The sequence below is a fragment of the Triturus cristatus genome, chromosome 4_2, assembly GCF_964204655.1.
Source record: "Triturus cristatus chromosome 4_2, aTriCri1.1, whole genome shotgun sequence".
Taxonomy (NCBI): Eukaryota; Metazoa; Chordata; class Amphibia; order Caudata; family Salamandridae; genus Triturus; species Triturus cristatus.
In genome coordinates, this window is record NC_140586.1 from 207928814 (window position 1) to 207942725 (window position 13912).

Sequence of the window (13912 nt, forward strand, 5' to 3'; positions counted from 1 at the left end):
AGGCTGGACAGCGATCGACAGCGCGCCATCAATGGTATCTCCAAAGCATCGTACTTGCTCCATCAGACGGCGTTGGACATCACAAAACCAGAGTTTCAGTGTAAAAGAGCGAAAGAGGAAAGAGAAGGATCCCTGTTGTTAATGGCAGGGCTGGTTTGAGGCTTCAGTTTTCTACCTGTCATGTGCTGGTAACCTCTGACAGTGTGCAGTCCCTTGAGCCCCTTGGCCTGAGTTTTGGCGACCCCCCCCCTCTCTTTTCTTTGCTCCAACGGAAGGGCAGTGCACCGGAGGATCTAAGGAACTACATGATGAAAGGAATATTAAATGAAAGAGCAGCCCAAACATCCTCTGACACTGAATAGCGAGTGTTGGAGTCTGAAAGTGTTGCTGAGCGTGAAAGTCTGTTGCTCTTTCCGATTAATAGTACTTGGGTCTGCACGAGATGATCTGTGCCCATGACCAACGAAGAGCACAATATCTGTAGTGCCTGCCGCAGAGGATTGGTGCACTGCCTTGAGACATTGAGACTTTCGAGTAAGCTGTGAGTGTTTGCCAGGAGGGCACTCCAACGGATACTGAGAAGTACTAATTTCATGGAAGGCCGGAATGAAGAGGCCCAATGCGGAAGAAAACAACAGAAGCAGATTTGATGGACGATAGAAGCCTACCAGAGAGGCTTAGAACGGACTTTGGCATAGTTATGGTTGCACAAGCGGTTCCCGTGCAATTGCATAGAATGGGTGTTAGGAGACTGATTCTTATTGTTTTGCTGGCATTGTTTTAGAGTAGTGTTCTGTTTAGTAAAAGCAGAATGAAGTCTATCCTCTGTTGAAGAGTATCCCCATTTCACCTGAGAGCATTGATAAGGATCGCCACTGTTTCACCTGAGTATACAATAGTCACTGAAATGCATAGGAGCCCTGAAAAGGTTCGCTAAATAATTTTAGGATTTGCTTTTGCCTAGGGTTGTGAAAAAATGATAATCCTGTTTGTAATAGTGGTCATTACTTTCTTCTGCTATCTGAATGTTAATTATGACCCGATGCTTTGTTCTCTTTGTATCCCTGTTGATAGCTTACATATACCTGCTTAAATGATTTGCCTGAGTAATGGCAAAAGGAGAGTCTGAGGTAATTCAGTTTTAACTCCATTCTGTATTCTGTCGCTATTTTGTTGCCCTCACTCAGGCAGCACAATGAACGAAGTTTTTCTGCTGATCTTACTGCGACATGTCAAAATAACCTCCTGCCTCTGTTTACGAAACTAATGTCAGGGACTGGCTGAGTCCACTTATCCTCATCTGGTTTGACTAAACCCTGTCTCAACTGTCTGTTGGTTCGCACCATTCTTTCCTGACTTTATCTTATCTTCTGGCCTTCGTTATTCTCTACTTGTATGCTCATTTCACAATTGTCCTCCAAAGCATAAAAATGTGTCCTGCCACCTGCAAGTTGAGTTGCAGACACCACTACTGATTAACTTGTGGGGAGGGGTGACAAAAACAGTTGGAAAAGAGGTTTATTTGGGTTACTTGATATCTTGTTTTCAAACTTTTCCTATTGGTTATAACTTGTTTTCAAACTCTTCTCATTGGCTAATCATGTAAGCATTGGGTGTGTTCTTGGTGAATCTATGTGCTATAAAAGATTGTGCGTCACGGAGTAAAGTGGCAGTCTCCTAAGAACATACTGAATGTACTTCTGGGTCAACTGTACTTAGCTGCAGCTGATAAACCTGATCTTTTACGCTCAACAGAGTGTCCTGTGTCTCTGTTCAACAAAGCAGGTGAACTCAGGAGATTAAGGTGTACCCTACGCCGCCAGGCCTATAAGGCCCTGGTTCTTCACGCCATCTCTGCCTCAGTTCAGGAAGGACTCAAGACCTGGCTCTTTGACTGAACAGCAGGACTTCCCCACAGCACCTTGAGACCCTTACAGGTGAGTTGTCTCGCTCTACAAAACCCTGATTGATTGATTGAGTTTGCTGTGCTCCCTTTCAGCCTCACCAACTCCCCTGGGTGTTTACAAAAGTTATGGTGGTGATCGTTGTCCATCTTCAGAGGTCAGGCATTGCTGTATTTCCATACATTGATAACTCGCTGCTCACCACAGTCTGTTTTAGACCACCTATGGAAGATGGGGACCTTTTGACATTGCTAGGTTTCACCATAAATAAGCTGAATTCCCACCTCATATCCTCTCGGAGGCTTCCATTAATTGCATTAATCCTTGATACGGTTCAGGGCTTTCCCTTCACAGTGATGAGTCCAGGGTATTTGGGCCGTGATCCTGATGCTTCAGACTTGCCCTTGGATCCAGGTGATGGTGGCTCGGAGGCTTCCTAGTCTTTTAGCCTTGTGCATCCTCCATGTCAACCACTCCAGGTGGCACATGCAAGTCCTACAGTGGAACCTGAAGCCCCTGTGGGCTCCGTGCCAAAGCCACCTTTCTGACACCAACCGGACCTCAGTAGAAACAGCTCAAAAATCCAGTGGTGGTTGAAAGAGCATGGTTTTTCCTGCAGCAGAGCTGTGTGGAGTCTTGGTGCATGTGCCAGGAGTCTTTGTGCCTATTTAGGTGGCTGGAGATCCAAGACATCTTTTTGGTTGTCAGCAATATTTTGCAGTCCCGGAAAACCAGAATGGATGAACTAATCAGGAGTTGTCTGGTGGATCACGAGTGGTGGTTACATCCCAAGGTGGCACAGGGTTTCTTCCATCAGTGGGGGGAACTATGTGTAGATTCTTTTCTCTTAAGAATAGGAAGGGACAAGGAGTTAATTATCAGGTCCAGCACACATGCTCCTTAAATGTAACATAAACCAAACACGTGTGCTGTCACTCATCAAAGAAGGAAAGAGGAGAGGGAAGCTGTCGGTCGGAAAAGGGCTGCTCAATTGGATCGGAGGATCTGATTATTCAGAAGCTGTAGGCTTCATACACCCAGAAGGGTGTCCTATTTCATCATCGGGTAGCTCCACGTTGGGCCGGTGCTTCAATGCCCAATGTACCACTCGAGGGGACTCTTTTCCGGCGGTCTTTAAAGTAAGACGCTGTGATGATGAGGTTTGAGATAGTGGTCCCCTTGACAAGAGAAAAGACAGATGGTGGCTGTCCTGGGAACTAATGAACCTTGACAGCTCGAGGAATGTGAATCAGGGTTGTAAGAAAGTGCTCTCTTTTTGCATAGTTGCCCTCACTTTTTGCTAAACTTCTGATGTACTTTGACTATGTGTGCCCTGGGCTCCTGCCAAACAGGTACCCAGAGCTCCTGCCAAACAGGTATCCAGGGCCTATATTCTTTCCCTAAAACTGCTTTAAGACAAAACCCAGTTAGCACTCTCTGACCACCGGTCAGTCCCTTGTATATGGTACCACGGGTACCAAGTGCACTGTGGTTAGGGAAGGCCTCTATGGGCTGCATCACTTATTGTGCCACCCTTAGAGGCCCTGTACCTTTACACACTCACACACTGCCTTTTCTGGATGTGTGTTTTGGTGCAGAACAAAGTGAAGAGTCGACATGGCACACATCCCTGTGTGCCATGCCTACAACCCACTGCCCTGGCATAGATCAGCCACCCCTCTAGCTGGGTGCACTATAGAGGGTATGGGTGCATGAGCCCTGTACCCCTACAGTGTCTAAGCCAATTCTTAGACATTGTAAGTGCAGTAATGCCATCAAGAGTATATGGTACTGGGAGTTCATCATTACGAACTCCACAGTATTATAATGGCTTTACTGAAAAGTGGGAAGATTGGTATCAAACTTCTCAGCACATTAATCCCACACTGATGCCAGTGTGGGATTTAATTAAAAATGCACACAGAGGGCATCTCAGAGACGCCCCTTGAAAAACCACTTAACACTAGTGTCCAGGCTAAATGGCTGCTCACCAGCTGCTACCACCAGACATGTTACTGGATGCCTGGGTCGAGAGCCTGCTGCTCTCGGGGGTCTGAAACAATGCACATCTTGGGGCGAGATGCTAAGCTTCCTCCCCCAGGATGGGCAGGGTCCACGAAGGAGAAGCTTCAAAGGCTTGCCACCTTTGTGACCTTCCCCAGGCCTTTTGCTGCTTCCAGCAACTGTCCCCCACCGGTTCTGAACCCCACTTTGGGAGGGAGAATCGGAGGGAAAACAAAGTGAGGAAGGGAGGTGTGCCCACATTTGCCAACCCCACCCCTCAGGTGGGGAAGGCGAGGTGAAGCACAACTCTCAGTCCCCGCAATCTTGCAGATGGGGGACCCAGCCGACCAGAGTGAGGCATATGCCCCCTCCCACTGCAGTTTGGTATAATAAGGGGGTGTACCCACCCCAGGGAAGGGACCCATTGGTCACAACCTTTACTTACCTGTAACACCCCTAAATCTAGTATTTAGGGGCACCCCTGAACCTTGCCTCCTCAGACAAGAACCGAATAAGAAGAAAAGAAGAAGAAGGACCAAAGAAGCCGTGCCAAAGCTAAAAAGAGGAGGACACCCACTGACTTGGCCTGAGCCCTACCGGCCTGTTCCCACCTCGAAACTACAGAAGCGAAATCCCAGTGTGTCCTGCAGCCAGCAACCTCAAGATCCCCGAGGACCTTCCCTGCCTTCCACAGAAAAGACTCTGTCTCCCGTGAGCACCGGATTTGCTCACTCACAGACTCTGGCTCCGGCCAAATCCGCGAGTCTGCACCACTCTGCACCCAACGCCCACGGCCCGAGTGGCCAAACAGCACGAGGAGGTTTCCCCGGCGATCCTGGCCTGAGATCTGGTAATCTCTGACCTGCCTCGAATCTACCAGTGAAGCCTGCAGTCACTTACTAGAGGATCCCCCCGGCCGCGACCAGAGCTGGTAAGGTAAACTCGACGCCTAAAGACACCCCTGCACCCGAAGTCCCACGGCCTTAGGTGGCACAACCGACTGTGCCTCAGCAGCCCCAGGCATCCCAACTTACCTCTTCAACTGCTGGTCACCTCCTGAAGATCTTTGTCCCCGAGCCTGCAGTCTTTGTTGAAACCGGAGAATCCCCATTGAAATCAACAGGGCACCCGACACCAAACCAGCACCCTGCACCCAGCCGCCACTGCAGGTGTAGTTTGGATGCCGAAACAGATCCCCCTTTGCCCAGAACTAAACCCCAGGAGCTTTGCTCCCACAACCTTGTGGCCTGCTCTTGAGCAGCTTCCAACCGGAGGCCCCCTATCCCCCATTGGATAACATTAAGCCTCAGCACTCTGCACCCGGACGCCCTAGTGCCGCTGAGGGTGTTTTTAGAGTGCATCCTTGACCCTGGGAGTACCCTGGTTCTAACCCCAGAATACCAACTCCGACAACAAAGTACTTACCTGTTAACCGATAACTTAATTTCTCTCCATAAGAATACATTGACTGTTTTTCCTTGAAAAATGTTTTAGGTGTGGAGTTGATTTGTATGAAATTCTGAAAAACGACAACTGTACAAAATTGATTTTACTTACCTTTTCTCTAGGATATGTCCCAGTTTGACATCTAGGCATATCACACTGAGTAGAAAAAGTAACTTAAAAAGTTATCTGAAAAGTAACTGAAAAGTAATCTGAAAAGTAATTTCGACTTCTTGACTTACCTGTATATCAATCAATTGCATTTGAACCTGCATTCAATTGTAAAACACTGCATAAGATGTTGCCAAGCATTAAGTTATTTACCTGTGTCAGGTTTAGCTTGGTTTTTAGAAATAAAATAACGTAATAATATTTTTATACAAATAAAATTGGTCTGAGTTTTCAGTCTTTGAGTATGTGACATCATTTGCTGATTGAGTGCATACAACAAATGCTTAACACTACCCTCTGATAAAGCCTTACTGCTTGCCCACATAGAGAGTAAGGGGCTATCTACTTTTACCTCTGCCTACCTTTGGGGTTCCACTGGACTCTGTGCACAACACACCTCATTTTGGTACAGTCTATACAGAGGCAGCTTCCTACAGGGATCCACATGTTTCTTGTCTTACGCGGGCCAATCAGATCATAGGCAATTCGTCAGGACCAGAATGTGACACCTAACCTATGCCTGATTGGGAATCATGATGTGTGTAAATATAGTCAAAATATATATGTTGTGTCAACTATACCTAATTCGGTACAGGACACCAACAACCCAACCTGTAAAAGAAAAGACAGCTAATAAAAGGTATCACCCTTGAGGGAACATGGGTGATAAGAAGAAACAAAGTTTTCGAAGGATTTAGTTTTAGGTGGTGAGATGTCATCCATTCTTGGATAGAGTTGAGGGTGGTGGCGAGGAGTGAAACCTCACGTGCGGAGGACACCTTGAGGCAGAGTTGGGTGTTGTCAGCACAGAGGTGATAAGGGATCCCAGACTTTTGTAGTAGTTCTCCTAGATGTTCCATGTAGCGATGATTGAAAAGAGTGGGAGCAGGTTAAGAGGCTTGAGGGACACCATGATCAACAGCCTTTGATGTGGAGAGACAGTTTTCAATTTTGATCATCTGAGATCTGCCCATGAGTTATGATTCAGACCATTTAAGAACTACGCCTTCAAAACCCATTCGATGTTTTAGAGTGTTGAGAAGTGTGTAATGGTTTACAGTGTCAAAGGCTGCAGAGAGGTCAAGCAGGATCAAGAGGCAAGAGCTACTCGAGCCAAGTTCAAGGAGGGCATCGTCGATAACATGTAGCAGCGAAATTTCTGTGTTGCAGCCTTGACTGAAGCCAGATTGAAATTCATCGAAAAGGTTCTCGTACTTGATGTATTGTGTGAGTTGCTCTCCAACATATCTTTCAGTGATTTTAGCAAGGAAAGGGAGGTTGGTGATAGGGCGGAAGGTATTAAAGTTGTTCACATCGGCAGAGGGTTTCTTTAGTAGTAGGATCACCTGACCCATTTTAAGGACATCAAGAAAGGAACCTTGGCTGAGAAAGAGGTTAATCGGATAAGACCAAAAGGGGAATGTGTGGATGTAAAGGTATATTGAGAGGTCACTTGGTACAGGGTCCAGAGAGTGGTTTGAGAATTTTGTTTTTAAAATGTTCTTGAGAAGGATGTCAGAGGTGATGACGTCAAAATAGTGCCAGGAGCCTTTGGTTTTGCATTACTCTCGTGGAGTTGGATGCGAAGTATGCTTAAGGAGTGAATTATCTTTTGTATCAAAGAATTGAAGAAATTGTTCTGCTTCCTTGGTAGGGCCTACAGATTTGATGTTAGATGAGGAGTGGGTATTAGTGGTAGTTCTAATTAAGTCAAAAAGTTTATAGGTCTGTTCTTGGCAGGTCTGTTCTTGGCAGAGTCAAGGAGGGTTCGGAAGTAATTAGATTTTTTGCTGAAAATGCATTTGTGGTAACGTGATCTACCATAACGGAGATTAGAAATATTAATTGTAGAGGCTGATTGTCTCAGTTTCTCTCCAGGTACCTTAGATGTCTTCTTTCATCATACAGGGACTTATTGAACCATGGGGCAGAGGGAATGGGCCTTATCTTTTTGCTTTGAAGTGGATTGAGAAGGGAATGAGGAAATGGTCAGACCAGTCTACTGGTATAGGATCATCTACTGTTATCAGGTTAACTTTGGAGATGATATGGTCAAGAGTAGAGCCCTTGGAATATGTTGGTTTAGAATTATGTTGCACAAGGTAATTTCCAGAGACAAATTAGGTGAGCTGGTTGGTGGCCAAATCAACTGAGATGCCCCAGCGGAGATTAAAGTCACCTAGAAAGGTCAATCTATCGCTTTGTGAGTATTGGTCATTTGCAAAGTCAATAAATTCCTCAGTGAAGGCGGAGCTGTCAACTGGTGGGTGGTAAATGGCGTGCATCCTCCTGGGGGAGCTATGCTGACCAAGAAGTTCCAAAGTAAGGCATTCAAATGTAGAGAAAAATATATTGGGCAGTTCTCTGCATTGAAGACAATTTCTGAATATGATTGTGACACCTCTCCCGAATTTGCCAAGCCTGTTAATCCTGAAAATGGAATAGGTAGGGGGAGCAGAATATCAAAGATAGTGTGGGAAGTGTAATCAAACCAAGTCTTGGTGAAGATGAGTAGATTAAGTTTGTATTGCGTGATGGTGTCTGAGATTTCCAACTTGTGTTTTATTGCAGATCTGCAGTTTTGAAGAATACAACGCATCTCTGAGGTAAATTTTTGGGCAATGGTGGTGTCAGGGATTTTAGTAATGATGGGAATGAGGTTTCTATGGGTCGGTGTCTGGGTTATAAATGGTTGCTGTTTGGCTCGGACCAGGGAGATGATAGGTATAGTGCATTGATTTGTGTTGTCTGGAGAAGAAATGGTGGGGGAGTAGGAGGAGTTATAGCTAGCAAGTAGATTGGTAATTTGAGTTGGGGATACATTATGCCCAGCTCTTTTTGGATGAGGGCGACACAAACGTCTCGGAGTTAGGTGTATGGGGTATTGTGTTTTCACTAAGGGGAGTAAGGAATCAAGTACAGTGGACATTTTAGAGCTTAAGGTGGAGATAGTGGCTTCAAGGTGGGATATAGTGCAATTGAGGAGGCTTAGTTTATTGTCAAGGGAGTGCAGAGCTGTGCACAGAATGTTAAGCTACTCAGCAGAGGCAACAGGTTTAGTGGAAGGTTCATCTTGAAGGGGAGCATAAGGAAGGGGGAGGCAGTAAGGAAAGGTTGATTTGTGGTGTGGAGGGTGCAGAGGCAGTTGATGTAGGTTGGAACTGAGGGTGGGTGCTGCTGTATAGAGAAAGATTCTCAGGGCATTCTTTGAAAGAAGCAGGCATATTGTGTAATAGTTGAGGAGAGGAAGGGAAAAAGCTGTGATAGGAAGAAGGTAGTGGGGAGGAATGTGAAGAAAAGAGGGGCATATGGTCTGAGTAGTAGGGAGTTAAGAGAGAGGAGTAGGGTGGCAGCACCGGAGCTAGATTGAATTAATGTAAGGGGGTCAGTGGCATGGACAGGGTGAGAATTTGTTGAAGATCGTTAAGGGAGAATGTGGAAAGTACTTTGTGGTTAGAGAAAAGATGGGGGAAGGGTGAAGGATATCATAGAGGCATAGATGATTCAGTGGCTATAAAGGAAAAAGGGTGTGGGGAATAGTGGTGTAAAGCATATGGGGAAGATTCAGGGAGAGAGAAGGAGCAGGGGAAGGAGAGAAGGGTGTAAAAGGAGGTGGGCAAGGAGGGGGAAAATAAGGAAGATCAGATGGTGGGGAGTTCCGTATGTAACCAGAAAGGTCGCGCTGTTGGAAAAGAGGTCTGGTTAAGGGGGTGAACAATCTGTTTGGGTGGGTTTCTTTGCAATCCCAGCATGATGCGTGGGGGCCAGGAAAAGTACTGGCCTAAGGCTGGTACATAGTGTTGATGGTGGAGTCCTGGTTGGAGAGATCGGTAAGAGGGTTGGCTGGGGGATAGGTGGAAGCGGGTTGGTCTGAAGGGAAGCCTGTTCCATATGTGAGATTGGTATTCTGGAACCACAGTGGAGTGGGAAAGGGGAGTGTGTAGTGAGGGTGGAGTCCGTGGGAGAGTCAGGAGGGTTTGGAGAATCCGGTTGTCAGAGCAAGGAAAGAAATAGGTGATTGAAAAGAGAGAGACAGTTGTCTTTAGTTTGAATCAAGACTTTACTGTTGTTGTAAAGGGAGATAGTGATTGAGGCATTGAAGCTAGCTGAAGGGGAAATTTGTAGCTGGTAGCCGTGAGGGATTTTTGAGGAGGACATTACATTAAGTGAGTTGTTGAAGATAGTATTGCAAGATGAAATGTTGTGGGCGAAGAAGATAAGGTCGGTTTTGAGTCTCCCGTATTGGCCGCTGTGGTATTGTTCGACAAAGGGCGAATCAGGAAATTGTTCGACAGTGTTATGGTTGGGGGTGGGGGTAAATGATCTTGTAGTAGTTGGCACCAGATTTCACATGCTTGGTTGACATTATTGTGAGGTAGTGGGGGAGAGGTGGGAATGGAGGTGAAGAGAGAGCCAGGAGGAAAGTGGAAGTGTGGAGAAGTATAAGTAGGCAGTGGTGCATAACTCTGGGAGCCTAGATTATACAGGGAAGAATATAGAAAAGAGACGAGTGGGTTACATAGAGGTCAATACAATGAGCTATTGTAGTAGTAGTAGGGTCAAGGGAAAGAGGGAGGGGCGATCAAATCACAACCATACAAGCATAATAAGGGCAATATTATAATTTGAAATAAAGGAGAGGGGGCAATTGAATCACAACAGTTTTAGCATAATATAATATAGGCATGGTTATAATATATTCTTGCCCTAACTGGTGTTTGCTGATCAGTCAGCATGACTAATGGATTAGTATTGGTGCTTAACGCTAAATCCTATGGGGGGCATTCTCTAGCAAGAGTTGAGTTAGGTACATTTTCTTAATCGTCATTAGTTAGAAACACTATCTTGATTTTGATTAGATAGGCGAGTCCTCCCTTAGTTTTGTTGCAGGGGCCAGTCAAAGATCACCACTCAAAGATGGCCGCCGCTCCCCTCTAAGATTGTGCTAATTCGGTTGGTTGTTTAGAGTGAGAAGTCTGTTTTCCAATCCGCCACTACTGTGGACTCTTTTTTATCCCATGAGTAATGTCACAACCTTAGCCTCTATTTCCACAACCTTCGTCGTCCTTGTCCTTCTGTCACCTCTACACGTCAATCGCTCACGTGCTCACGGGCTGTTCTTTCAAAAGAATAAACAAGCCATCGCTTTATATTTCCTGTTCGTTTTAAATGTGCACGTTTTAAGACAAGTTTTCTAAACCGAAAGCATTAATGGGTCAGGCGGTAGAACACGGACAGCGCATATAGAACTCTTCCTCAGCGGGCGCACGCTCACTAGAGTTGTAAGCCCCGCCTCCCAACCGAGCCTTTAAGAAGCTACCGCTCGTGACGGCACCTTCAGGCGACCCTCATCTTTGTCAGTGAACAAAATGGTGTCCTACTGTGTGTCAGCCGGCCGCCTCCAGGTGAGGGTGACTTGTCCCCCGTAGTATCCCACAGGGTGGGGGGAATGAAGGGAACAGACAGGGTCTTCCACGGAAGGTAGCCCGCATTGCACCCTCGTGCCCATGGGCCTCCGGACTACACTGGGAAATGGTCAGAACCACTGACTGTCTTGAACTTGACTATTGCGAACCTCCCTTAAGTTAGTGACGTGAGATTTGGGGTGACTGGGTGAGGCGGCAGAGTGCGCGCAGGCTGCAAAGCAGCATTCTGCGCTCTGTCTCACCCAACGGTCAAGGTGACGTCAAGGTGAAGTGGGCAAGGAAGCAGCGAATTGGGGAAAGAGACTGAGTCGACGTAGTCTTCTGTGAGGTCTATCGGAAAATAGCCTTCTGCTCAGATGTACCGTTAAATGAGCCTCTGATAATAAGCCCTTCAACTAATTGTGCACCTGTTGGCTTTCAGACGGGGTTCCATCTCCCTTATACTTGTCAGTCTAATGATCGTCTGCTTTGGACATCAGAAGGACAAACGATTGGCATTCACAACATTTCTACTCGTTCTGTTCGGAGCTTCGGTTGGCATAGCAACAAACCTACGTGGCTTAATGTTATGGGTTTCTGTGTAGTGTACATCCTACCATTAGAAATGCTTTGTATTGCCTCGTGGGGATGCCTACACACGATTCAGGAGTTAAGTAGGAGATGGGCATCTGTGGGTGGGTGCCTCAGACCGCACTATATTTAGGCGTCAGGTGGTCGAAAAAACGGGCAGACTCACAGTTAAGAGCAGTCCTGGAAAATGTTTAACTAATGAACATTCTCCATCCAGAGTTTTTTTTAATTATGATAACGATGGAGCCAAACCAATATTCTTTTCCTAAACCTATTTTTTTTGCAGGCTTCACTCGAGAGATTCCCGGAACCCGCCACTTCCTCAGTATCTACCACATTGACCTATGAATAAAAAAAAAAAATCATGTTTGTACCTAAAAGAAAACTTGTGGTCAGTCAGAACTCTCTGGATTTAGATAGTGGCAGCTACCGTTCATTTAGTCGCAAGAGGTGGCCAGTGCCCGCCAGCTGAGTGGATGTTTTCTTGTCTTGTATACATTTTTAGTTGGAAGATATCTAGTTAGGTAGATGCCTGGCGCGCCCTCTCCTGTCCCTCGTACTTAGTTAACGAAAGAAAAACTAAATCCTCAAAAAGACCTACTGATTTAAATTTTTTACTTGGATTTCGTTAACTAAGTACGAGGGACAGGAGAGAGCGAGCCAGGCATCTACCTAACTAGATATCTTCCAACTAAAACGTTCATTTTGAACTGGCTACCAGTCAATATTTGCATAGCAAATCTTGGGTTTCATGCTGATTACGGCTCAAGGCACAACTGTATTAATAGTTCTTAAAGTATAATAGGTGTACCCTTTGTAATTGACTTCTTTGGTTTAATTTGTGGGAGGACTGAGGCAGAGTAGAGACAGGCTAAGACGTCTCGGGTGAAGGAAAGGGGGTTCTGCAAGATTTAGAATAGGCCTGGATGAAGAGTGTGATTAAATTGGTAACTGACTTTCTAGAGGAATACAATGGAGTAAAACTGAACGTATGCCAAAGCGAGAGGGAGCAGGAAAGGGGTTATTCTGAAATTGACATTTGACCTGGGAGTAGGGATGTATTTTACTTACGGTTGAGGGGCCAGAGAGGGATTTGATACAGACTTTTTGTTTTGGGAGGCGGAGCCATTATTGGAAAGAGTTGCACAGTGATCTGGATTGTGTGGCGTAGAAGTTGAAGAAAATCATGTGGGATCGCCTAACCGAAGTGCTTCTTGAGCTGTTACTTATTCACACATCCTTTTTCATCAATTAAAATGCTTATGGAAAATGCCTTTGGCGCTGTTCTGCCAGAGACGAAAATAAAACAATGACAAAATGTATGTAATGCAGTTGAGTTGATCCATTTCTCACATGCATAACTTTGTATTCCCTTTGTTATTGTTTTGTGATGTTTGATCTCAGCCCTTGTGGATTAGGCTAGATTTATCCTTGGTTGGGTGGCTAAAGAAAAGGGATTTGTGATTTAATCAGAATCTGGAACTATCACTGGGTCCGAGCCGTTCTGTGCTATATTAGAAGCGGATTCCAAGTACGATAGTTATGTCATAAATGAGTGGTAGCGTATCAGTCGGTTATAGCTTTCCATGTTGCTCTTTAATGGTTGTTTGCCATAATTGTTTTTTATATTGGCTAGTAAGAGCAACGTTGTTAGGCGTAAAGGGCTTCCTATTCAAGCTTAAAACGAAGGGGCTCATGATCTCTATCTGGTCTGCAGTGTTGATACAGTATTTCCAGGCTCTTAGACAAAGCAGCATATAGCGCACTGACCCTTCTTGAAAACTGGGCAAGGATTGCCATCAAAGTTAACAGTAGTCTCCAGTTGATGTGCTTCTACGTACTTTATTAAACGGGCAAGAATGTCATTTAACCCAAATGCCAGGGGTAGTGGAAGTGACATCACATGCTATTTAAGTTTTACTTTTATGCACACACACATGCTTACACATACACACACATCACAAATACACGTTACTAACTTCAGTAGAAAATCAGGCTTATTGGTTTTCAGCTTTTTCTTTGTCAGTAGAATAAGACTTGTTACACTTGCCCGCTTAATGCTTACGATCCTTTAATGCAACCCAATCCTCTTTGCGTTTTCATTTTGATTACAAGTAGGGGTCATTATTTCGTTACTAACATTACCTACCTCCTTTATCAGGGTGATTTTACTGTAAAAAAGAAAAAAAAAAAAGAAATGAGCAATAAACTTGTGATAGGTTGCATCTTTGTGACCAGAGTTAACAGTTCAAGTACCACTATTTCTGATAAGTTATCTTTTTTCTCCTGAGCTTCTCGGATTACTAATGATCGAGTAGAACAAATGTACGATTAATAAAATCAGTTGAGTATCAGACGATGTAACTATAGTTAACCCATCTCACTTGGTAAGTA

At 45.2% G+C, this 13912-nt stretch overlaps 1 protein-coding gene across 1 annotated transcript in view; it reads left to right on the forward strand.

Moving 5' to 3' along the window:
* Window positions 1-10489: 10489 nt before the first annotated feature.
* The window catches only part of ACO2 (aconitase 2), a 392352-nt gene continuing 388929 nt past the window's right edge, over window positions 10490-13912 (forward strand). The window contains exon 1 of the mRNA XM_085601209.1: window positions 10490-10927. Within this exon, the coding sequence (XP_085457335.1) occupies window positions 10892-10927 (36 nt within the window). The 5' untranslated portion in view covers window positions 10490-10891. The remainder of the gene's footprint in view (window positions 10928-13912) is intronic.